Genomic DNA, 25,090 nt, shown 5'->3' on the forward strand with positions numbered 1-25,090 from the left:
CATCCTCTCCAGCTGCTTTAGAGGGCTGAGAGGCCCAATCCTGCACACACCAGCAAATTCCCAGGCAGAAGCCAGCCCCTCAAGCTCCTGGAGGGCCTGCCTGGCCTCCCCTGCTTACAGAGAGTCACCCTAGGGAATCTCTGGATACATTTCAGTGAGCAGGGAAAACCCAGGGCTTCCTACTTAAAGACACACTTCTGGTATCTCCTGGGTATGTTTCTTTAAGCAGGGAACCCTGGGCTTTCTCCATTGATGGAGACGCAGACCTGAGTGGTGCAGGGTGTTGTGGGAGTCAGAGAATTCCCAGTGCCCTGTGCCTCGTGCCTTGAGGCTGGGATCCACAGTGACCTGTGCCTCCAGGTGCAGCATTGGATTGATGTAGGTGCCAGCAGGGAGGCACAGGTTGCTGGGGACTCACTGGCTCCCACACTTCAGAGTCAGGACCTGTTCTGACCTGTCATTCACCTGGAGGGGCAGGTCAGCATGGGTTCCAACAAGGAGGCACGGGGTAGGCAGGGAACCTGGAATTGCCTGGCAAAGGGAATATCTGGTCCCTTGTACTGCATTGGGCTGCTGCACAAATACATAATAAGAAGCAATGTTTGTTTCACCTAATAAAATAGATCAGCTGTGGCAGGATGTTCTACTACAGTTGAACCACTGTTCCTAGCCGTAGTGCTGCAATAATAGGTCATACACTGGAGTGGGTGAAAGCATAATTATCATTTCAGCATTATGACCATGGTAATAGTTATCACCATAATGATAAAAATTCACAAAATTATGTGAAGTTTATATGCTCAGTCATCAAGTATCTATAGGTCTCTCTCTAAGATTACATTGATCATATATTAGTTTTATATAAAACATTACTTCAAGCTACAGGACTGTTACCTTATTCTTCAGAAGAAGTGTATATTCAAGGAGTAACCAGCATAAGAGAGAAAACAACAAGAAACCAACATAATAGGAACTTTTACCTTATACTCAAAACTGTGGCCGTGGAAATGAGCTGTATGGATATCCACTTCATTCCCCATTCCCATCAGATACCAGTTTACTTTATCTCCAACATGCATTGTAAGACCATGCAAGTTTCCAAACACTTTCCCATTGATGGCTAGAAGAAGAGGGGAAAAAAAACACATATACATTTGGCTTTGTTGTTATCTAGGCTTATATAGCAGATTAAATTTGAGAATTTAAGGCTACTGGGAGGAACTATTTTAACTTGGTGCATTTAAGTAGATATGCAATGCCCCATCTCTTAAGGAATAAGGAGACATAATTGGTTCTGATGATACCATCAGAAGGCCTTGGACACCCCTAATTCCTATGAAACTCTTTTAAGAGATGAGGTTTATGAAGAGATGCTCAGTACATTTTGGGATTGGGTTGATATTAGAACAAAATAGCAATCTGTTTGTTTAAACTTGGGTATCAAGATTTCAACCTGGATATGCTTTTTATTAGTAAAGGAAAAAAAAAGGCTAAATAATTTTGTTTGAGTGCTTTCATTCCCATGGGCTAGGCACAGACTTAAGTTACTAAGGTTTGTAGGAGGGAACCTTAATAACTGAAGATTAGAAAGTCGCACATGCAAGGATTGCAGGAGTCTGCAGTGTCTTCCAGGCACACAGGTTTCAGATTTGTATTAATGAAATGAGGACGCATACCATGCATTTTATTGCTTTCAAGGAATTCCTCATCCTCTTTGTTCACTTGGTCTGGATTGGCAGAATAGGTTTGGATATTTTCATCCAAGTACCAAGACTCATTTTCATCAAAAACCATAAAAAGAAGAGCAAACTGAACTTTCTTTTGCAACTGAAACGATGGCAAATAACGGCCAGAACAGACGACAAGTGTTCCTATCAATCCACTGAAGGTATCCTGAAAATATAAAAAAACAAAATTTTCACATGTGAGTAAGCCAAAGTGTCTTTAGTCTCAGTAATATAAGTACTGTGATTGGGGGGGGGTGGAGTTGTTAGTTTATAACAATCCCAATCACATGCCTTGGTTCTCAGTCACCCTGACATCTGCTGGGAGGGCAATACAGTGGTGTGCAGGCAATCCAGGAAGTTTTTGGAGAGTACTGGGGACAACTTCCTGGTGCAAGTGCTGGAGCAGCCAACTAGGGGCCATGCCTTGACCTGCTGTTCACAAACAAGGAAGAATTGGTGGGAACACAGTAGTGGATGGCAACTTGGGCAGCAGTGACCACACAACAATTGAGTTCAGGATCCTTAGGAAAGGAAGGTTAGAGAGCAGCAGAATAAGGATACTGGACTTCAGAAAAGCAGACTTTGACTCACTCAGGGAACTCCTGGGCAGGATGCCCTGGGAAACCAAACTGCGGGGCAGAGGGAGGTGGGGGGAGGAGCTGGGTGAACTTCAAAGAGCGCAGGAACAAACCATCCCAATGTGCAGGAAGACTAACAAGTATGGCTGATGACCAGCTTGCCTTAGCCGAGAACTCTTCAGTAAACTAGTTCACAAAAAGGAAGCTTATAAGAAGTAGAAATTTGGACAAATAATTAGGGAAGAATATAAGAGCATTGCTCGGACATGCAAGGATGAAGTCAGGAAGGCCAAAGTGCAATTGTAGTTGCTGCTAGCAAGGGATGTGAAGAGTAACAAGAAGGGCTTCTGCAAATATGTACGTAGCAAAAGGAGGATTGGAGAAAGTGTAGGTCCCCTACTGAATGAGGGAGGCAAACTTGCGACAGAGGATGCAGAAAAGGCTGAAGTGCTCAATGCCTTTTTTGCCTTAGTCTTCACAGGCAAGGAAAAACTCCTTCACAGTCAGGGTGTCCAGACTGTGGAATAACTCCCTCCAGAGATGGTGCAGTCACCTACCCTAGAGGTTTTCAAAAGGAGACTGGACAGTCACCTCGCTGGGGTCATGTAACCCCAGCTGTCTTCCGGCCTACACCTGGGCGGGGTGGAACTGGACCTGATGATCTGCAAGGTCCTGTCCAGCCCCTAACAATCTACTAACGAATCTATGAAAGGTCAGCTCCCAGACTACTGCACAAGGCAGCACAGTATGGGCAGGAGGTGAGGAGCCCTCAGTACTGAAAGAACAGGTGAGAGACTACTTAGAAAAGCTGGTTGTGCACAAGTCCATGGGGCTGGATGGGATGCACCCAAGGGTGCTGAGGGAGTTGGCTGATGTGATGTAGAGCCATTGGCCATCATCTTTGAAAACTTGTGGTGATCAGGAGAGGTGCTGGCTGACTGGGAAAGGGCAAACATAGTGCCCATATTTAAGACAGGGAAGAAGGAGGATCCAGGGAACTACAGACCAGTCAGCCTTACCTCAGTCCCTGGAAAAATCATAGAAAGATCCTCAAGGAATTCATTTCTAAGCCCTTGGAGGAGAAAAGGGTGATTAGGAACAGTCAGCATGGATTCACCAAGGACAAGTCATGCCTGACCAACCTGATTGCCTTCTATGATGAGATGACTGGCTCCATGGATGCGGGGAGACCAGTGGATGTGGTGTACCTTGATTTTAGCAAGGCTTTTGATACGGTGTCCCACAGTATTCTTGCAGGCAAGCTAAGGAAATATGGGCTGGATGAACGGACTGTAAGGAAGATAGATAACTAGCTGGAGCATTGGGCTCAGAGAGTAGTAATCAATGGCTCGCTGTCTAGTTGGCAGCTGGTATCAAGTGGAGTGCCCCAGGGGTTTGTCCTGGGTCTGGTTTTGTTCAAGGTCTACATCAATGACCTGGAAGATGGCATGGAGTGCACCCTCAGCAAGTCTGCAGATGACACCAAGCTGGGGGGAGTAATAGATATGCTGGAGGGTAGGGCTAGGATTCAGAGTGACTTAGACAAATTGGAGGATGGGGCCAAAAAGAATCTCATGGGGTTCAATGAGGACAAGTGCAAAGTCCTGCGCTTAGGATGGAACAATCCCATGCACCAGTACAGGCTAGGGGCTGACCAGCTGGGCAGCAGCTCTGCAGAAAAGGACGGGTTACAATGGACAGTAAGGTGAATATGAGCCAACAGTGTGCCCGTTACACAACAGTGTACCTATTATTCCCTTATATTCAGTACTGGTGAGGCCCCATCTGGAGTACTGTGTTCAGTTTTGGGCTGCCCACTACAGAAAGGATGTGAACAAGTTGGAGAGAGTCTAGTAGAAGACGACAAAAATGGTGAGGGGGTTGCGGGATGTGATTTATGAGAAAAGACTGAGGGAACTGAGCTTATTTAGTCTAGAGAAAAGAAAACTTAGTGCGGATTTAAAAGCAGCCTTCAAGTACCTGAAGGGGAGTTTAAAAGAGGATGGAGCTATCAATGGTGGCAGATGACAGAACAAGCAGCAATGGTATCAAGTTGCAGCAAGGGAACTTTAGGTTAGATATTAGGAAGAGTTTTCTCCCTAGGAGGGTAGTAAAAAAATACTGGAACAGGTTACCCAGAGAGGTGGTGGAAGCTCCATCCTTGGAAGTTTTTAAGACTTGACAAAGCTTTGGCTGGGATGATCTGGTTGGGGATGGTCCTGCTTTGAGCAGGAGGTTGGACTAGATGACCTCCTTAGGTACCCTCCAATCCTGCCTTTCTATGATTCTATACTTGACAGTTAAATAAGGAAACATCATATAAATAGAAGGGTTATTCATTTGTAGGCAGCCAACAACCTAAAAGTACGATGGAGCATGAACAGCAGCCATTTCTCCCGCTGTTGCTAGAGAGGAACATTTTAATCTTCATGTCTTGCTCTTCCTCCCTCCCACCCCACAAATTCCACTTCTGAGCTACAATTTCTTTGTACTTGTTTTTTGATAAAATATATTTTGAAGATTTGACCTGAAAATGTGTGAAACCTGAATAAGAGGGGTAAGCTGAATTCACACACACATCCACACCAAGGCCTGCACTTGCAGAATGTGTTTTGCAGAACTCTGTCCTTAATTTGTATGCTTATTTATCACAGTTGCATGTGGCATTTTCCCATGCAAATAACCAATTAGATGCTTGCTCCATGGTGACCAAAGTTAATGGAATAGATTCTTTGGCTTTCAAGGACTTCATAAGATGATTGCTTCAAAAATTAATTAAGGTTAACTGTACACAGCAGCAGGAACACAAAGGGAAAAGATGGGGTAATGCTGTTTGCTAATTCCATACTATGTGCCCTGTTGGTACTATGTCCATTAAAGTAAGAAACCTAACCAAACTGGAATGTAGAACAAGGGATTTACTTTTAATGGAGGAAACAGAAAATGGAAAAGTGCCAAGTTCTTTTCCCTTTCACTGGAAGATATTGTGTGGAATCAAAAAACAGCTTGAATAACTGCCATTAAAATGTACCTTGACTATATCCACAGCTGAGTAATAAGCCCAAGGGATACAATGTGGGTCTCCTTTCCCAGAAGCAGATCTCTCAGGAATTTTCCAGATGTATGTTTCTGTTTCACCTGAATTAAATAGATGTTGAAATATTTGAGGAATGTGTCCTTTTTGTGCCCCTCTCCTCTGGAAAAACTCATTTGGTCTCAGAGGTTGATGAAAACTGATTCAAAGGAGCTCGTCAAGGTTCTTACATCAAGTCAGTCTTTTTTTTCTTTTTTTTAACCTATTTCTCCCTTCACAAACCCATTGTGCCTTACAAGATTTTTTTTAAACAAACAACCTGATGCATAACATAGACTTTGCCCTGCAAACAAATAATTTAACAACTTATTCTGAAGCAGATGATATCTCAGTTTGCAACCTTGAACTTTCTTTTCCTGAGTCCAGTTCTGGCTAGGTCACTATTATTGTTTCTCTATTGTAGATCCATTAACTGTCTTGCTCAAATCCTCTTGTGTGATCTTGCTGTCCCATTTTACTACCTTTTAGAAAAATAACTATATTCCGTACAGAAAATCCAGAATAATTTATGAAATAATAAACAGATTGCACATATTAAGGTTAATAATGATAACCTTAAGATAGGCCAACTCAAGGACTACAAAGAGACTGTCGGACCTGGCACTGTGTTAAGATGCACTTTAATATCATATTTGCCCCCTAATAATTAGATTCTATACATGGGAAATTTGTAAATTCGTTAATAGTTTTCCATATATAGAATCTGATTAGCAAAGGGTCATCTTAATGATTTCTCCTCACTGCTGCAGCAGGAAAAGCAGTGGTAGGGGGGCAGGTAACAGGGAACTGCCTCTTGCTACCTGGCTCCCCTCTCTGCTGTTCTCTGCCATAGTACCCTCTGATGCAGCTCTGAGAACATATTGTGGCTCTGGCTCCTGCCTGGTCAGGCACTTACAGCAGCACCAATTCTGGCCCCAACCCCAGCAGAGCCAGGGTGGGGGCTGCCAGTACCACAACTGCTGCTGCCTGGCTGGAGCCGGAGCCAGAGCCACAACTAAGGGGTAAGCGGTGGGAAAGAGGGAGGGAGGGAGAGGGACAGGGGTAGGGAGGATGGACTTGTCTTGGATTTGATTAAATATACTATATTAATCATTAAGTGTAAATAAGCATTAATTGCTAGTAACCTATAGTTCACTGAAATTAATGCAATTTGCTTTATTCATATGAAAACTAGCCACTTGGCTAAGTAAAAATGGAGTCTTTTTATTTAAGGATGAACAGCTTGAATCTTATGGAAAATAAACCCTGAAGTTTGCTGTTACAGCAACAGGGTAAATGGCTTTGCTACCTGGTTTAGTTACAGCAACAGTGGAGCTCTCCGTTTTCACTCCATGGGCATGTATAGAATAAGGTCTTGAAGCCATGTTCTTAAAAACAATTTTAATTTTATCTCCCATATTCGCAAGTAGTAATGGCCCTGTTGGAGTGAACAGAAAGGATTTTGTTTTGACATTACAGCTGGTCACAATAGTAAAAAAGAGAACGTCGTGTTAGTGCAAAGATGCAACAAAAAGAGTTGGGGATGTGTGTACCCTATCAGATTGCTCAGAAAGCCCCCCCGTAAAATTGGTGAGAACTGGTCACTACAAACGTGTGAAGAGAAGATTGAACAACCAATGTGCGTGTATACAATCATTTTAGGTTCTGAATCACTGCAGAAACAGGGCATTTGTAGGCTTTATTTCCCTGTTATGATCCACTAAATCCAAACCTTGTCCTTCAAAAACATCTGGAAGCATTCTTTTAAGGTCTGCCATCTTTTCTTTTAAAGAATTCTACCCTAAAGAATAGAGTACAAGATGACAGGTGTGTGTGATATAATTTAAGAAACAGTTGATAACTTCAACCAAAGGCTCATTGAAGCTAGGAGGTGTAACTACTATGCATTCTTGCCAACACTTCCAAACACAGCACAGTATAACCTCATAAATCTGGCATCTTTGGGACCTAGCACCTGCTGGAAATTTGAAAATTCTGGATTTTTGAAACATAAAAAAGTTTCTTCCTTCAGATGTGGAGGGGGAAGCTTGCAAGCTTGTATGCAGTGGCTGTCACCTCCATCCACCAGCCCGTGCCACTGCTCTGCGTGCAGCTGCTGCTCCACAACTGCCTGCCGCTTCCCCCTACCTCTCCCCCACAGGTGCAGAGGGGGAAGCTTGCCATCCACCACCATTTGCCACCCACACTCTGCATGCAGCTGCTGCTCCTGGACCAGCCAATGTAGCATATTTTTAGAAGTGCTAGATTTTTGAGACTTTCCAGAATTTTGAAAAACAGATTTATGGGGTTATACTGTATCAGAAATTAGGCATCTAAATAGGTATCTTCAAAAGATGCCACCGAATTCAATGTGAATTTGGCTGCTGAACTTTAGGCCAGATTTGAAAATCCTGCTCTATAAGTTGAGCAACTGTAAACCAGGAATCCCTTCAAACACAAGCACTGATTTGGTATTATTTTGCATTAATAGAAGTCAGAAGCAATCCCATGGAAGTCTACGTACTATACTAGTGTGAGTAGAATCAGGCACTATTCCACATATTGTTCAGTTTTACTTGTAGACCAGACATGACTATTATGGTGGTAGAGTCTGCATTTCTCCCATGACAATCATACCTAGAATTTCCAGATGCTCTTCCTCCTCTGCCCTTTCTTTGGGAGTACTGAATGAACTGTCAGTGTATTCCCGATATACAGCTTTCTTGTACTTCGAGCCAATGAACATATCACCTTTACTTAAAAATGGATTGCCAGGGCTGTGGAAAATAGAAGATCAATTTGAAGATACAGTAAGTCCCTCTTTCTTTCGTATTTCCTTAGCATCTTTTGATCCTTCGGTTGACATTCCTGCTCAGTTAAGCAAAATAAAGCAGTATTTTCAATATACACTAGATCCCCAGGTAAATATAAAGCCACTGCAAAAAAAGCAGAATCACTGCAGAACTCACAAGGACTGCAGCACTAAAGCTATGAACAGACACTGCCTTTGTTGTGACACAAAAAGATTGAATTAAACAAATGCCATAAATGCTTGCATGACAACACCAATTAACAGGTTGTCCCACTCTGTTGCAGTAGATGTCTATGGTTGTGTCACAAATATTGGCTGAATGCACTGTTGAAGAGCACCTGCCATACAGAACTCATCCTCACTCATAATTAAAAATAAAAAAAGTTGGGGAACTCAAATAATCCTGCCTGGAGCCCAGTAGAGAACAGGCCCTGGAGAATGCTGTCTTGGAAAACTAATGCAGTGGCCCAGACTCATCGGGGTACAGTGGGAAAGGGGAGCTTGCCGGAGCCAGGAGCTAGTGGTAGCCCCTGGGCCACTCCAGCTGCTGCCAGGACTGGGGTGTGGTTGTGGGAATAACTGGTGCTTGGGACCAAGTAGCTCGGTGGGGCTGCAGGAGGGGTGACTCCCTCAGCCCAGGGCTGCCCACATTCTCCAGGCTCTGCTTCAAGTTTGAAAAAGAGGAAAGTGAGGTGGATGAAATGTTCAACACTGGGAGGATAGGTAGGAATGGGCAGGCTGGGCAATCCCAGCAGATACCCCACCCTCCTCCCTGCCCTATGCCCACCAAAGCGTAGCAGTACATCCTACTCTCTAAACCCACTTTGAAAGGTGAAGTGTGGTGAGATTCATGACAGCCCAACTGGTGCCACAACAACTGAAACATCTGTTTGTAGCCTCAGATCCAGATTTTCCCAGCTATGCATGTTTAAAGTTAGGTCTCATTAATAAGTCAGTCAGGTCCACTGTAATCAGTCCCTTTTTAAATAGCTTGCTGAATTGAGACATTTGGGTTTGGCCAACTCTTAGCAAAATTGGTATAGATTTCTGCTGAGTTAAAAGAACCACTAAAGGTAAAAGAAAGAGGAAACCCTGTAGAATAGAACAGCCAGTAAGTGTCCCCAGGGCTGGGAATTAGCTCACAGTAGTTGCAGGGACTGAGAACTGCCAGGGACCGGGACTAATGAAGTATGAAAATATCAGGTGATATTAACTATATTATGCATCGTAAATACAATATATGAACACTTAACAGCACACAACATCAAGTATTTTATTTATATGTATAAATAGCTCATGCACATGCAGTGTCTAGGTGTATTTGGAAGTGTAGTTGTCCTTCAGGAAGTTTCTACAATACTACAACACAAATAAGTCTCATTGTCTGCCTCAGTTTCATGGGGTCATTGTTACAAATGGGTGTAGGTGATCCCTGTTTCACACATGCACTCAAACTTAATAATGACTGGTATATTCCACATTACCTTTCATCATGGAATTCATGCCTCTCATGTTCCCATGTCCTGTTGGGTGAATAGTCCCATTCCAGTTCCACTGCAGCAATGTAGTAAGTCTTTTCATGCAAATATAAGGATGGATCCACATTCCACCAATGGCATTTTTCCACTTTGTATTTCTGTTTCATGCCCCCCAGATAATGATCTGTTGTGAGGCACTCCACTTCAAAAACCCCTAAAGGGAGTTTGAATAAGAAAGAAGGAAATGAAAAAGGAAAGCTGCAGAGCTTGAAGACTGATTTTACAAGATATAAGCTCTTTGACCAATGGGACTAATCCCAGTAATAAAGGTAATTCAATGTCCAAGGCCCGTAACACATGTTCAATTAAAAGTGTGAATGGGATCTGATCGTTGCATGGCAGGATACGTGCATGGCAGGAAGCATGATTTTGGGATCAGATCCCAATTGTGCCCTTTCAACTAGTTGCCAGTGGAAAGCTGGGTAGACACAGCTTAGCATCTCCAGGTACAGTCCTGGGACTGGTTCAAGACCGCAGCATGGTCCCAGGGTTGAGACCAACAAGCAAATGAGTCTCAGCTCTAACCACAGGGCAGCCCCAGACCTGCCACACGTTCAGTTAAGGCACCATGCAAGCCAGCCATAAAAATGTTCTAACCTAAACATTCATCCTGGCATAAATATAATGTCTAGAGGGGCCCTAAGAGTGTTTACAATCAAGGCCTTGCATTATAGGTGCTCCTATCCCACAGGCATGATGTTCTGCCTTAAGCAATATTCCCTTAAATCATGGTTTTCATACAGTTTCTTTCACGTTTCACTTCATAACAGTCCTTTGCAGACCCATCTCTTTACCTAGCACCTCAAGGCTTTGTTCAAATGGTCCAACCTATGCTGCCAGACAAACGCAAGAAAATTCAGCCTCCTGCCATTTCCTATAATGTCATTGCATAGTCTCCTCACACCTAAGGGGTTTGTGTAGAAGGGCTTGGGTGTGCATAATTATTTCTTCTCAAGCAAAGAAGAAAATAGTTGGAGAGGGGTGAGAGACGCATGGAGTCCTGACTCAGCTCCTCTACCTATATCCTGGCTAGCATAGCTCAGCAGATGCAGAGAGATTTAGAGGTGGTAATCAATTGCTAGTGAGATCCAGCAAAAAACAGGAACAGGGAAAGAAACTGTTTGCCCAAAGGTATGAATCTTTCCCTAAAATCTACCCACAACTTTCACAGGTCTTATTGTAAACTTGCAGTTTAACCCCAAAATAGGGAGGGCTCGCCTGACCACCAGTGATTCAGGTATCATTGGCAGAAAAAACGAACACAATTTTCTGCTCTAAGGAAGAAACATGGTTTTTGTTATGATATGCCTCTATGCCAGAAGCAATACTACAGTGTGCAGAATAAACAGAAAGCACAGTAACAGTGGTCATCACTGCTCACCTTCAGAGTCAGGCTTCATAATTGCTGTGAGAGATGTATGTGGAAACAGGTTTACTGTGTCCCTCCTTGTTCCTTTGGTTAGGAATGTGTTTTCTGAAAAGTATATCCCATGGATGTCAACTTCTGATCCCAAGCCAATCAAATGCCAAGAAACTGTGTTTCCCTTACACATTGTAAGGCCAGGTTGGTTTCCATACATGTATCCATTGATGGCTGCAGGAGAATCATGAAAAGCAGAAATATCCTGATTAATGCATATAATTAATTCTGTGATGCATCTCTTCTTATTTCACATGCCAGTCAAGTTACAACATGTCCACTCCTGACAGCAAAGGTATCATTAATATCATTAGTTCTCATTTTAGGACTGCAGAATCTATAAATGTAACTTTTAAGATCCATTTAAAAAAGAGAAAAGCATTCAGCACAGTTGAATCACTTCTTTATTTGCTTGGAAATTGATTCACAAACTGTCACTTTATCAACTGTATTGGAATCTGCTCTATTCAGGGTTTTGTTTTTATGAGCCTATTCCTTGAAAAGTCACTGTGTATCAGTCAAGACTATGATTCTGAGATGTAAAGCAAATGTGAATATATAACCTCCCCTAACCCATCTCTTCCCTTTCTCTACTCAAGAACAGCCCTGCTGGCTTAACTGCACAAATGGCACCAAGGGCTTAATTTCAAGGCACAAGAGATTGCACAGGTATCACTAAGAGCAAAATTCAGCTTGCAGTACTTAGTGAAAGAGGAAGGACTAGTGGATTCTCAAGGTCCAGGGAGAATAAGATAGAGTTCACAATAGATTCATCTTGGATTCAGGTAAATACAGTAATGCTTATTGTTTAAGCAATTTAACCTGCTTTTTTCTGCAAACATGGTTTGTTAAACCATAGCACAACATACTGTCCATAATCTAGATGAAAACAAAATGAGCTATTTTAATTATTTTGCGCTGTTGCAATGTAAAAAGCTTTTTACTATAAAAAGTAGCTAGGTTTTCTAAATGGTCCAACCCATGCCTGTTTTTATGTTGAAATTACAAGTGCAGTTCTGCACATGATATTGTTACTAGAATATGAATTCAGTGAAGGCTTGCAATAGTGATGATTTGCCATATAACACATGTGCTGATCTAGTTGTGATAAAAGAGTTAAATATAAGCCCTTACAGTGCATTTTGTTGGACTCTTGGAAGTCTTCATCTTCTTTGTCTATGTTGTCAGGATTTATTATAAACATCAAAATATTTTCATCCAAGTACCAGCTCAGATTCTCATCAAATACTGTAGCAAGTAGGATGAACTCCTTGTCTACATTTTTCTGTGGAGAAGAACCAATACAAAATAAAAAAAAGACAACTGAATAAACTTAATTGGGACAGTAAAGGTCCTATGTGCATGCAGGTTTTATGAATATAACTTCCCATAAAGATCTGAAAGCTTTCTGCCTGCATTACCTAGTGTAGGGCCATACAGACTAGCTGGCCACTGTGGACATAAAGGTACCTCCTCTAGTAATGAAAGTCCCTCGTAATCTGTACCATTCACATCACTGACCTTTCTTCCGAGTCTTGCCAGCTAGGGGTCCAAGTCAGGGAGTATTCCAGCAGCAGATCTGCGCTACCTGAGTGGGATTTGAACCAGTGATTTTAGCTCATACCACGTTCCACCGAGTATCTCTTCCCCTGCAATAGTATTCTTTACCTCAGCAGGCTCTCAATGGCACAGTTCAGGAAGTGAAAAGTAGATTGGGTTAACATTATATGAAGACTTTAATTTTTTTCTCTCTGACTGACCTGTTTCCCAGAGGGGAGCAGAGATCCTTTTCTGCAGACTAAGAGAGGGCCCACAAGGCCAGCATTGGTGTCTTTGACTGCATCAGTAGCTGAATAATAGAGCCAGGTAATACAGTCTGGATCTTCCTGGGTGGGACCTGCATCTTCTGGCACCTTCCATTCATATGTAAATGTAGCGCCAGGACTCACATGTGAGGCAGGAACTTCAGTGCCTATTATAAAAAATCAAAATTAATAGTCAAGACAATTGGTGCTTGATCTTAAGCAGAGATTATTTTTATTATATTATCTGTATTGAGATAACACTATTGCTTCATACACAGAGGATGCAGAAAAGGCTGAAGTATTGATTGCATTTTTCACCTCAGTCTTCACAGGTCAGGTCAGCTCCCAGACTACTGCGCCAAACAGCACAGTTTGGGGAGGAGGTATGCAGCCAACAATGGTGAAAGAATAGGTTAGGGACTATTTAGAAAAGCTGGACATATATGGGGCCGGACAGGATGCACCCCAGGATGCTGAGGGAGTTGGCTGATGTGATTGCAGAGCCGTTGGCCATCATCTTTGAAAACTCACAGTGATTGGGAGAGGTCCCAGATGACCGGAAAAAGGCAAGCTTGGTGCACATATTTAAAAATGTTAAGGAGGATCTAGGGAACTAGGGCGTTTGTAGACAACACTTTAAAGCGGGTTTAAAGCAGATTAAATGCTTTTTGCACCACTTTAATGGCATTGCTGTTTATACATTTGGCAGTATATTGTGGGTTAATTCCAGCCGCTGAAGGACATTAGGTGGAGTAATGCACCTTAAATGACTTTGGGGTGCTGCAAAGTAAAACACCTCTGGGGAGTTTTAGTTTCCTACCCTACAGCCACGGAGGGAAGCAGCGGGCTCCATGCAGCTCAGGGGCTGTGCAGGCAGACAATGCAGGCAGCCCGGCAGCAGCCTGGGGGAAGGCAGGCTCCACAGAAAGAAACAAAAAAAAGTGGTGAACCTGATCTTTTTTTTTTCCCCCCTGGAGCCTGCCTGCCTGAGCTGTGCAGGGGCCCGCTGCTTCCCTCTGTGGCTGCAATGCCCCCTGGGACTGCCTGAGCCAGGTGCCTGCAGATGGGTGCCACCTGGGGGGAGGCTGCCACTTCCACAGAGGGAAGCACCAGCCCCCACCCCCTGCAGCTCAGGGACCGCTCTGCCCTCCAGCAGCTCACTCTCCCCTCCTCGCTGCTGGAGAGGCAGGTAAGGATCAGGCTCTGACACAGGTGTACACGACACAGGGGTTTACTTCACCCTAAATTAAAGTGGTCTTTTTAAAAAAACACTGCTTCAATTAAGGGAGAATTAAACCCCCATGTCATGTACAAATGCCCTCACAGATCAGTCAGCTTCACCTCAGTCACTGGAAGAATCATGGAGCAGATCCTCAAGGACTCCATTTCTAAGAACTTGGAAGAGAAAAAGGTGACTAGGAAGAGCCAGCATGGATTCACCAGGGGCATGTCATGGCTGACCAACCCAATCGCCTTCTATGATGAGATGACTGGCATTGCGGACACAGGGAGACCGGTGAATGTGGTATAACTTGTTTTTAGCAAGGCTTTTGATACAGTCTCCCACAACATTATCGCAGGCAAGTTAAGGAAGTATGGGCTGGATCAATGGACTGTAAGGTAGGTAGTGAAATGGCTGGATCATTGGGCTCAGAGGGTAATAAGTCAATGGTGCAACGTCTAGTTGGCAGCCGGTATCAAGTGGAGTGCCCTAGGGGTCAGTCCTGGGGCTGGTTTTGTTCATTATCTTCATCAATGACCTGGAAGATTGCATAGAGTACACCCTCGGCAAGCTTGCAGATGACACCAAGTTGGGGAGTAGTAGATACTCTGGAAAGTAGAGTTAGGATTCAGAGAGCCCTAGACAAATTGGAGGATTGGACCTTAAGAAATGTCATGCAGTTCAGTAAGGACAACTGCAAAGTCCTGCACTTAGGACAGAACAATCCCATGCACCAGTACAGGCTGGGGGCTGACTGGCTAAGCAGCAGCTCTGCAGAAAAGGACCTGGGGGTTACAGTGGATATTAAGCTGAATATGATCCAACAGTGTGCCCTTGTTGCCAAGGAGGCTAATGGGATACTGGGCTGCATTGGGAGGAGTGTTGCCATCAGATCAAGGGAAGTGATTCTTCCCCTCTACTCAGCACTGGTGAGGCTACATGGGGAGTACTGTGTCCAGTTTTGGGCCCCCCCCCCACTACAGAAAGAATGTGGATAAACTGGAGACAGTTCAGCAGAGGGCAACAAAAATGGTTAGAGGCCTGGGACACATGATGAGTTATGAGAAGAGGCTGAGGGAACTGGGATTATTTAGTCTGGAGAAGAGAAGACTGAGGGGGAATTTAATAGCAGCCTGCAACTACCTGAAAAGTGGCTCTAAAGAGGATGGAGCTGAACGGTTCTCAGCGGTGGCAGAAGGCAGAACAAGGAGCAAAGGCCTCAAGTTGCAGCAAGGGAAGTTTAGGTTAAATTAGGAAGAACTTTCTCCCCAGGAGGGTAGTAAAACACTGGACAAGGTTACCTAGGGAGGTTATAGACTCTCCATCCTTGGAGGTTTTTAAGATCCAGCTACACAAAGCTGAGATGATCTATTTGGGGATGGTCCTGCTTTGAGCAGGGGGTTGGGTTAAATGACTTCCTGAGGTCCCTTTCAACCCTAAATTTCTATGATTCATTATTCTCCATCGGAGATGGTAGAAATCTCCTAGCCTCCAAAATCACCTCCAGAGATGGTATTGTAGAATGCTCCCTCATTTTGTTTGCTGTAAGTCACACCATGGGACTGGATGCTGAATGGGTGGCTGCCATTGTTGCGGAAGGTCACTTGGATGATGTCACCCACTTCTGCTCTGATGACTGGTCCTAATAAAGAGTAAAGGTGTTAATAACCACAGTGTGTTGACTGAAGTGAAGCATAAAATAAAAAGACTTGGCATAGGGTTCATAGTAACAGATCCTGCTTTTTTCTTGTGTCTTCTGACAAAACATACTTTATCACTTGCACGAGGTAAAAGTGGTGTTACAGCAGAACAGGGCAGGAGGCCTGCAGCAGTGCCTCTTCAGTGAAGTCCAGTAGGGGCAGCTGGACTCCAGCACTCCTTAAAGGAGAAGCTAAGGTAAAGGGAGGATTGTGGAGGGGGCACTCTGAGGCTACTGGGAAAGGCTGGGAAGTTAGATGCAGTGTCTAGAAAGGTTGTGGAAGCAGCTGTAGGAAGTGACACTCTCCAGCTGGAAGAAATAGGAAACAATTGCTTTGGACTCCTTTTTCCTCCCAGAAGGTGCAATTTGTTTTTCTTCCTAGGCACAACATATACAACCCTTTATCATTCATTTTCCACTAGTCATGACTCATTCGGTGCCAGGCTGCATCCTCTACTTCCACCCCCTTCCCTGTCTGTTAGCTAAAAAGTTTCATTGCTGGAGCACAAACACCAGCTCCAGAGCTTTCTCCTTGCTGCACCACACTTTTCACTATAGCCACTACTTATCCTCCTCCATCTCATTCTCTTTTGCCCTTCACCAGTGGCAGATCCCAAATACCACTTCTTCATTGGCTCATACAACACGTTGACATGGCCCTTTCAATACCAGAACATTTCCACTCTGTTTCCCATAGGAAGGCAGTGAACTGATAAACTCCACCAAATACATCCAAGGAACTAATAAATGGGACAAACTCTTACAGGACTTTGACTTTAAACGGTCTGAAACAGTCTTACCTAGAAGTCCAAGATGTTCCTCCTCAGGGAGTCTATTTTTACGCTTTGTGAAGGTGTTGTCTGTGTATTCATTGTAAACTGCTTTCTTGTAAGAGCCACCAATTCTTTTGTCACCTTGCTCAAAAAAAGTCTGAGACTCTCTGTGTGGATGAAATTGTGATAGAAATAGACATTTTGAATAATAGCATCTAGCTCCTCTATAGCATTGTTCATCAGTAGATCATGCAGTGCTTTACAAAAGTTGCTAGTATGTCATCTCTATGTTAAGAGGTGGAAACTGAGCTCTTCAGTGAAGGACCTGCCAAAAGTCACTCAGTGGGCTGATGGCAGAGGTCTCCTGAGTCTCAGCTCACTGGTCTATCCCTGAGCTCATTTTAGAGTCAGATACAGCAATATCAGGGAGATGCAGAAGGAACCTGCAGTCTCATAATTTAAGTTTCCACAAAGTTTTTCTTATTCTTTTAAAAAATCCTGCACTGTTGCCCTTATATACAGTACATTAGGAGACCCACCATAAATGATTTCTCGTCAGTGCTTTTATTCCACTTTTTGAAAATGTTTTGTTATGGGTCACATATGAAACAAACATAAAAACCATAAATAAGTCACAGTTTAAGAGAGTTAAACCTATACAGATTTACTTTGCAATTTTCATTGTATTTTAATTCAAGCATCTTGCAGCATTTTGAACACAGTTAATTGAAATAATTAATTATGTAGCATCTTGTGTAAATAAAGAAGGTAACACAATGCCTTGCCCAGATGTTAGATATTTAAATATAAAAATACAAACCTCAGCTGGTCAGTACTGTTTGCTGACTTCATTGGAGCTAAGACAATTTATGCTAGCTGAAAATCTGTTCCCTGATCCTTAGCTCTTTAACCTGCCTGGGTCAATCATCACTCTTTATTCTTCAAGGGACCCAGAATGTTGTTCTACGTTGTACAAACATTTCTTCATTCTAGTGTAATTACTAATGCTACAATGAAACTTAAGAGAAAGGCCCCAACAAAATAACAGGCATAACTGCTGTGGATTGTATCTTGTAGCGTTAAAGCAGTGCTGAAAACAACAAGGAATTCTACTTAAAAAGCAAGAACACCTCATTTCTATACATGTATTTAGTATTTCAGAACACTTCCACTTAGCAAATACTTTTTGTTCACTTTCAGGCCAATACTCAATAGCTCCTTACTTTCAAGATACAAGATATTTACCCATCAGTAACTAATTCTTGTCCTGTAAAATGATTTACTGCAGTTGGGCCATAGTTCCAGATAATTTCCTCAGCAGCAATGTAGTAATGTCTTGTGTTTGTAGACTCATTCTGATCACTTGTGGGTTTTTTACAGTCTTTTACTTCAAAAATGGCCTGCATGCCACCTGAACACATACAAGCACGCAAAAGAGAGAGAGAAAAGATAAAACCACAGGGGGAAGACTGGTTTTGTTTTCTTTCACTGTTACTGCCAGGTTTTTTTCATGGAAAAAATAGATGATCTGCAAGATGCACAGATCAAAGACTAAAACAAACTACCCAGAATAACACCCAGGTCACTAGTTAGGATGCAGTATGCATTATACATGTTGGAGGCTCACAGGAACAGCAGGAGTAAAAAAGATGTTTTGTTGTAAAGATACAATTTGTATTTCAATGCCAAATTAGATTTGGAGGAAGTGAAAACAGCCTCCAGACTGTCTAGGCCCCATGCTATTAGGCTGGCTCTGCTTTCACTCAGACTGATCAGTAATTCATCTGTGAAATTATTAAGCTTTGCCTACCCTAGAAAGGGTTGGGCTAGCCTGGCAAATTCTTTTAGAAGAGACATAATGTATCCAGTGCTCTGAATAAAATAAGCTATTTAAGCAAAAGGATGTTTGTGCCAGTATGACGGCATAGACAGTAGAGCTTTTGTTGGCTTATAGCAGTGCAGATTAGGTGTAGGATTTCTCCTGCCACTCCTAACATACATAACAACAAACTTTCAAATGTAGACCAGGTCTTAAGTAGAAGAGAAGTGGAGACTGCTGTGCGTCATCTTCACTATTGTATAAAGTACATCTGTAATAATATATTCAGCACCTAAGAAGGCAAACTCTGTCAGGCAGGGGTCAGGAACCTGTGACCTGTGGGCCAGATCCAGCCCACCAAGAAGCTATATCCAGCTGGTGGAGCCAAGCCTATTCTGCAGCAGGTAGAAGCAGGGCAATAGCATTTCTCTGCACTTGAACCAGTGCAGTGCTGCTTGCTGCCTCCCCAGCTGTCTCTCTCTTCTTGTGCCTCTTGCATCTGCTGTTTCTCCTGCCACTGAATTTGTAGCTGGTCATAGCTGGAGTGACAGGAATTGGCTGCAAAGGGTAATGGGAAGCAATGGCAGTAGTAGGGGGGCCACATAGCAGCCATTGGCACAGAGCAGGGAGGGCTGGGTAGGCAGCAGACCAGGGCAGCACCCAGGTCACAAGTGGTGGCAAACCTTCAGACTCAGCTGCCTTATTTTGGCTTGTGACCCCTTAAAGGTTGCCAACCCCTGCAGTAAGGACTATGTTCAGGCACAACTAGTTCAAAATCTGGTTAGGGTCTTGTATCTGCTTCTTTTGTTTATATGGGTTTTTAAAGTTGTTTTGTAACATCACTATGACAGGCCAAATAACAGAACTGTTTTAGCTATTCTTTGGTGTTCCTTCAGGGTCCAGAAGATGTTTTTAGACATAGTGACTTGTTTCTCACCTTCTATATGGTCATTGACCTGGCAGCTAAGCATCCACTCTCCAGGGTTTTTTGGTATCATGAGAGCATCAACAAATGTAGCAGGGAAGAGGCTCACAGAGTCAATATGGTGATTCTTCTCTGTCAATATCTGTCCATGGAAATAAGCTGAGTGGATATCAGCTTCATTACCCATGCCAAAAAGATGCCACTTCACCCTGTCTCCTGCACACATGGTGAGACCAGGAAGGTATCCATACATGTATCCATTGATTGCTAAAAGATAAAAAGAAGCATAACATATTGCCATCGTGTAGTTCATAGATTTCTGTGCAGAAGCTGGCTATTCTGATAACCATATAAAACAGAGAAGTGATTTTTAATTATGAAACAAGCTGTAGGACAATTCTATATCTGAGCTTGAAAGTAGGCTAACATTTTCCAAAATCTGAACCGAACCCATATTTGATTTTTTTTTTACAGCTAGTTCTTTTGGGCAGTAGTCTTTTCTGTGATTTATATGCTTGATACTAGATTGTGGGATATCCTATGTGCTGACACTGTACAGCGTAGACTGTTTTGTTAGTCTGGGAGAGCATAGTACAGCAATCAAAAGAAAAAAATCTATGTACAGAGGCCATGCACAGACCTGGTCGCAATTTTAGGCTCTTTGGTCAGTCAGTACCTCTACATACTTTGTGTCCATGATTGTATGGTTTTGATTTTTCTGCAGTTCTCCAGTTCTACCAAACACACATCCTTTTATTTCTTATATTAATAAACTCTGGCCTGACCCAGCTCTCACCTGAAGTCAGTAGCAAAACTTTCAGTTGACTTCAGTGAGAACAGGAAGAAGCCCTAAACCTTCACTTGAAATCTGCTTTTAAATAAATGCTCAAAAAGTAAAACGCTGTAATAAAACATCAGTCAGGGGTGACACGTAGGAAGTGCCTGTGCACCCCCTGAGAGCGCTGGTGCCCACCATGTCAGGCCGTGCTCCCTCTTTAGTCAGCGGGCAGGGGGACAGGTGGGAGCACCAGTGCTCCCCCTGTGAGCACCAGCCGGGGAGCGGGGCTGCCAGCAAAAGTGGCTGCACTGCTTTCAGAAGTGGCCGTGGAAGTGGCGCGGCTGTTTTACGGTGAGTGAGATCAACCGCGGGGGACCCCCTTCCCCTGATTGCTGACTTGTGTCAGCATGTGACCCCCCGGACTCACGAGGCACCAGACACCCATGACATCAGGGACAAACAGGAATGTTAATGTGATACAGGAGTGATCAGCAACTCTAAAAAGTTCTCTTACAGTGCATTTTATTACTCTCCTGAAAGTCTTCATTTTCCTTGTCAACTCTGGCAGGTTCAGAACAATATGTCTTGATATTGTCATCCAGATACCAGCTGAGATTTTCATCCATCACAGAGAACATAACGATAAATTCAGCATCAATTTGATTATCACTTCCCCCATCCAGTATGCCTGCAATAAAGAGCACCATTTTCATAGACTTTGGCTGGAGGAATCCTCCTTTTCTGCAGTATTATATCTAAGAGTCATTCAGGTTGATTTTGTTGGTTACCTTTTGAATTATATGTGGTTTGCCTATACGCCTCTTAGATTTTTCATCCTATAGGGTGAACCCAGATTATATTAATACAGATTAATACTACAGGAAACATCTTTCACCATATTTTGTTGAACAAAATGAAAATAACATATGAGTCGCTGATTAGTGCGTACTTATATTAAATGTAACATAAAAGTGTTCGTTTTCACCACAGTGCTTTACAAATCATACATGCTAATCCAGGTATAAACATTCATACCATACGCAAGGCAGCTAACTGTAAGGAGATCGTGGACACTATTTAAAAGCTAGTGGCTGCACTAAGCAGCAGTATCTAACTCAGGAAAACAAAAGTAGAATTTCAGTTCTCTATTTCCGTGCTTTATAGGTCTTCTACCATTTACCTTTTTTGCATGTTATCAGAGGTCCAACAAGCCCAGAGGCAACATCCTTTGGGGCATCTATATGTGAGTGATAAATCCTTGTAATACAATTATCATCTCCTTCAGCTGGACCATGATCTTCTGTCACATCCCATTGATAAGTATACTGTTCTCCAGGCTTCACAGCATCATCTTTTTTTAGCAAATCTTTGGTGTTGTCTGGATAAAAAGCACCTGGGAAAGGTATGATGCAAAGCAGTCCATATGAATGCATTTCACTCATGATTTAGCAAAGAATGATAGGCAACTAGTGGTGTTATGTACACCTTACAACTAACAGATATTTTAGACTTGGCAGGATAAAGCATATATATGAAACATAAGACATTGATATTGGACATCTGTCATTTCTTGAAGTTAACCAACTGCAGCAGGAACACAGACCAAGCCTTTGAATTTGCAAAGAAATGCTGTTTGAAACAGTAGATGGGTAGATCTTTCTCATTTGTTGTTTAGGGCTAAAAACTCACCAGCTTCAAAGAGAGAGGGATTACTGTTGACATCAGTAGGACCAGAGATTGTTCCCAAATTTATCAGGAAGGCAATATATTCAAGTCTTAGAAAAAGAATTACTCAACTATTGTTTAATGTTTGTTGCATATACATCAATGCAGGTATTCTAAAATTCATATTTGTTTGGTCCCCTGACAACTTTACCTCAAATAGAAAAGCAACATCTGAAACAAGATCACATTGCTTCCATTTCTACTGCTCATATTGCTGCATAACTTGCTGTTGTCCTATGGGATATATCAATATTTCACACATCAGTTGTAGTGTGAAATTTCAACAAGTCTTGAAGTTATGGCTGAATGGTTGGTTAATATGTTTAAAAGAACTGCATGATAATGTCATGTTCACTAATAGCTTCCCACATCCTTACACTAATAAGCCTTAAGAAAAAGCTGTCTTGGGCCAGATTCTAGCTAAATCCTGCTCCTGTTGAGTAGTCCTTGCTGTTTGTGTAACTCCACTGAAGCAAATCAGACTTCTCCAGGACTACTCAAATTAAGCAAGCAAGTAGAATCTAGCTGTCATCTTCTACAGTGTCATCATTAACATAATGCATTTTAGAAAGAGCTTTCTAAGGAGGAAGCCAGATTTAAGGACCAAGTATCTATCACTCCAAGGGGAATACAAATGAATTATCCAGCTGTGACCAACTTCTAGTAGGGGTCTACTGGGGGAAAGGAGAGAGGGGTACTGGTGGGGAATCTGAACAATAGCAAATTACACCACAGAGTGAATGACCTATAAGGAAATTTAACTAGGGTTTGCTGTATTTTCTGGATGCAATGCATCGCTAACTCTAACAATTGGCTTTGTTTGTGGTAAGCGTTTCTATATCTTCAGTCACTAATGTACTTTCCAAACATTATCTCATTTATAAATTAATTAACTAACTAACTCTGGAAAATTTGAGAAATGCTCAAAGAGAAGTGCAAAAGGAGGTTTAGGAGGTGTGCCCAAGATTTTTGGCTGAAACTGTGATGATATTCAGAAAGCAGCTGATGCAAGTGATAGCCATGGGACATACAAGCAACTGGTCCAGGCAAGAAGAAAACAGCTCCACTGAAAGACTTAAATGGAAATGTCATCACTAATAAATAAAAACAACTTGAGCATTGGATTGAACAGTGTGGAACTCTGTACTCCAGTGAGACTGAAATCAAATACGAAGACCTTGAAGGATTACCACAGTTTGAACATATGATGGAGCTGGACATTGCATCTACATTAGACAATTTGCAGAAAGCCATTAAATGGATCCCTGGGAACAAGACATCTAGCAACGACTACTTGCCTGCTGAAATCTACAGATGTGCCAAAAACGAAGTACCTCGGAAGCTCCATGAAGTTATACTGCTCTGTTGGAAACAGGAAGCAGTACCGCAAGATTTCAAAGATGCTTGGTTTGTATAATTATACAAAAACAAGGTGGGTAGAAGTGACTGTGACAGCTATAGAGGTATGTCCCTGTTGAACATCATTTGAAAAGCTGTCACTTGCATTATGCTCCCTGGGCTGCAATCTCTGGGTGAAAGAAGCTATCCTGAAAGTCCAATGTAGTTTTCGCTTAGTACACTCCACCATCACTGCATCTCCAGTAAAACCAAAGAAGTGATTCTCAGGCTTTACTCAACATCGGTGCAGCCACAGCTGAAGTATTGCATCCAGTTCTGGGTGCCACACTTCAACAAGGACATGCTAAAGCTCAAGAAGGTCCAGAGAAGGGCCACCCGTATGATCAGGGACTTGCATGGCAAGTCATACGAGGAGAGGCTGAGGGATCTTGGACTCTTCAGCCTAAAGAAAAGAAGGATGAGAGGGGACCTGATTGCAGCTTACTGCTATATCAGAGGCATACATCAGGGGCTCGGTGAACAACTGTTCACCAGGGCACCCTGGGGGGAAACTAGAAACAACAGCCACAAACTCCTGGAAGATAGAAAGTTAGGAAAAACTTCTTCACAACTAGGGTATCCAGACTATGGAACAAGCTCCCCCAGAGGCTGTGCAATCATCTGCCCTAGAGGTCTGCAGAGAAGAGTGGATGGTCACCTGACTGAGCTCACCTTCACATTGTATTTTATATTTTAATTTAAATAGGTTTTCATTTAGTGTTCACACACTAGAAATTATAACAGTCACTTTTTTTTCATTTGAAAAGATCCTTGTTTTGGTTACCTTACCAACATTGCTTCTCATTAGTCTTGTTTGCTGAGAAGTGTTGATTAAAATTGTCTCTTTATGTACCAGAAGAGTTCCAATTAATTTAATGTTTTAGTCTTTGAAAACAGTTGCATGTTCTTAATTGGATCCTACCTTCATTTGACGTAAGTCCCCTCTTAAATCCCCATTATCCTTAGTTACTTCAACAGTCTTCATTCAGATGAGAAATTCTACTGGGTTAATAGGAAGATTCAAAATGCTGATACAATTCTGACTACGGTGAACTGAAACTTACCTTCATTTTCTTTAGTGTATTTCACACCATGTGGATGAAGAGTGTAGGACCGGGAAGCAAAGTTTTTCAAGTGGACAATAATAGAATCTCCAACTTCTGCCTTAATAATGGGGCCAATTAACCCCAGCCAGGAAGGTTTCTCTACTGTTTTGTTAAATGAGGTATCGGTGTATTGTACGTAGATGGCTTTCTTGTAAGCACTTCCTATTCTGTCTGGGCCCCTCTGGAGAAAGACTTTGGATTGTCTGCAGAGAAAACACACAAATGCAGCCCTGTCAGCATATGTTTTTGTAACTGAGTGTCTGTCAAAAGGCTTATTTGTCATACATGGTAAAAAAGCCATAAATTACCTGAAGTCTTTAGAAATAGTGAAGCTATTACTACCCTTGTTCAATTATACTATTCAGTCTTTTGCAGTGAAGAAGAGATGTTACTTTCTTGTATAAAAAGGATGTAAAGGATTTGTATGAGGCAGTTTGATGTTGATAAACCTACAATGTGTTGTTATATCATTGTACATCTTGAAAGTGGCACAGAACACATTGTGGTTGTTATATGCTCTCAAATAATTTCATAGTTAGTAGGGTCAGAAGGGACCTGAGCAGATCATCAAGTCCAACCCCCTGCCATGGCAGGAAAGAGTACTGGGGTCAAATGACCCCAGCCAGGTGTTCATCTAGCTTTGTCTTAAAGACCCCCAGGGTAGGAGCCAGCACCACTTCTCTTGGAAGTTG

At 42.6% G+C, this 25,090-nt stretch overlaps 1 protein-coding gene across 1 annotated transcript in view; it reads right to left on the reverse strand.

Moving 5' to 3' along the window:
• The window catches only part of CP (ceruloplasmin), a 46,768-nt gene that overhangs the window by 1,945 nt on the left and 19,733 nt on the right, over positions 1–25,090 (reverse strand). The window contains exons 2-17 of the mRNA XM_019503116.1: positions 24,357–24,601; positions 21,350–21,562; positions 20,684–20,857; positions 19,404–19,658; positions 17,893–18,058; positions 16,675–16,814; positions 15,677–15,817; positions 12,909–13,120; positions 12,283–12,433; positions 11,110–11,322; positions 9,675–9,882; positions 8,016–8,155; positions 6,688–6,816; positions 5,337–5,443; positions 1,677–1,893; positions 981–1,120 (exon numbers count right to left, since the gene is read on the reverse strand). Of these exons, the coding sequence (XP_019358661.1) occupies positions 981–1,120; positions 1,677–1,893; positions 5,337–5,443; positions 6,688–6,816; positions 8,016–8,155; positions 9,675–9,882; positions 11,110–11,322; positions 12,283–12,433; positions 12,909–13,120; positions 15,677–15,817; positions 16,675–16,814; positions 17,893–18,058; positions 19,404–19,658; positions 20,684–20,857; positions 21,350–21,562; positions 24,357–24,601 (2,851 nt within the window). The remainder of the gene's footprint in view (positions 1–980; positions 1,121–1,676; positions 1,894–5,336; positions 5,444–6,687; positions 6,817–8,015; positions 8,156–9,674; positions 9,883–11,109; positions 11,323–12,282; positions 12,434–12,908; positions 13,121–15,676; positions 15,818–16,674; positions 16,815–17,892; positions 18,059–19,403; positions 19,659–20,683; positions 20,858–21,349; positions 21,563–24,356; positions 24,602–25,090) is intronic.

Source organism: Gavialis gangeticus, unplaced genomic scaffold, assembly GCF_001723915.1.
Source record: "Gavialis gangeticus isolate Ggan-Ray unplaced genomic scaffold, GavGan_comp1, whole genome shotgun sequence".
Lineage (NCBI taxonomy): Eukaryota > Metazoa > Chordata > Crocodylia > Gavialidae > Gavialis > Gavialis gangeticus.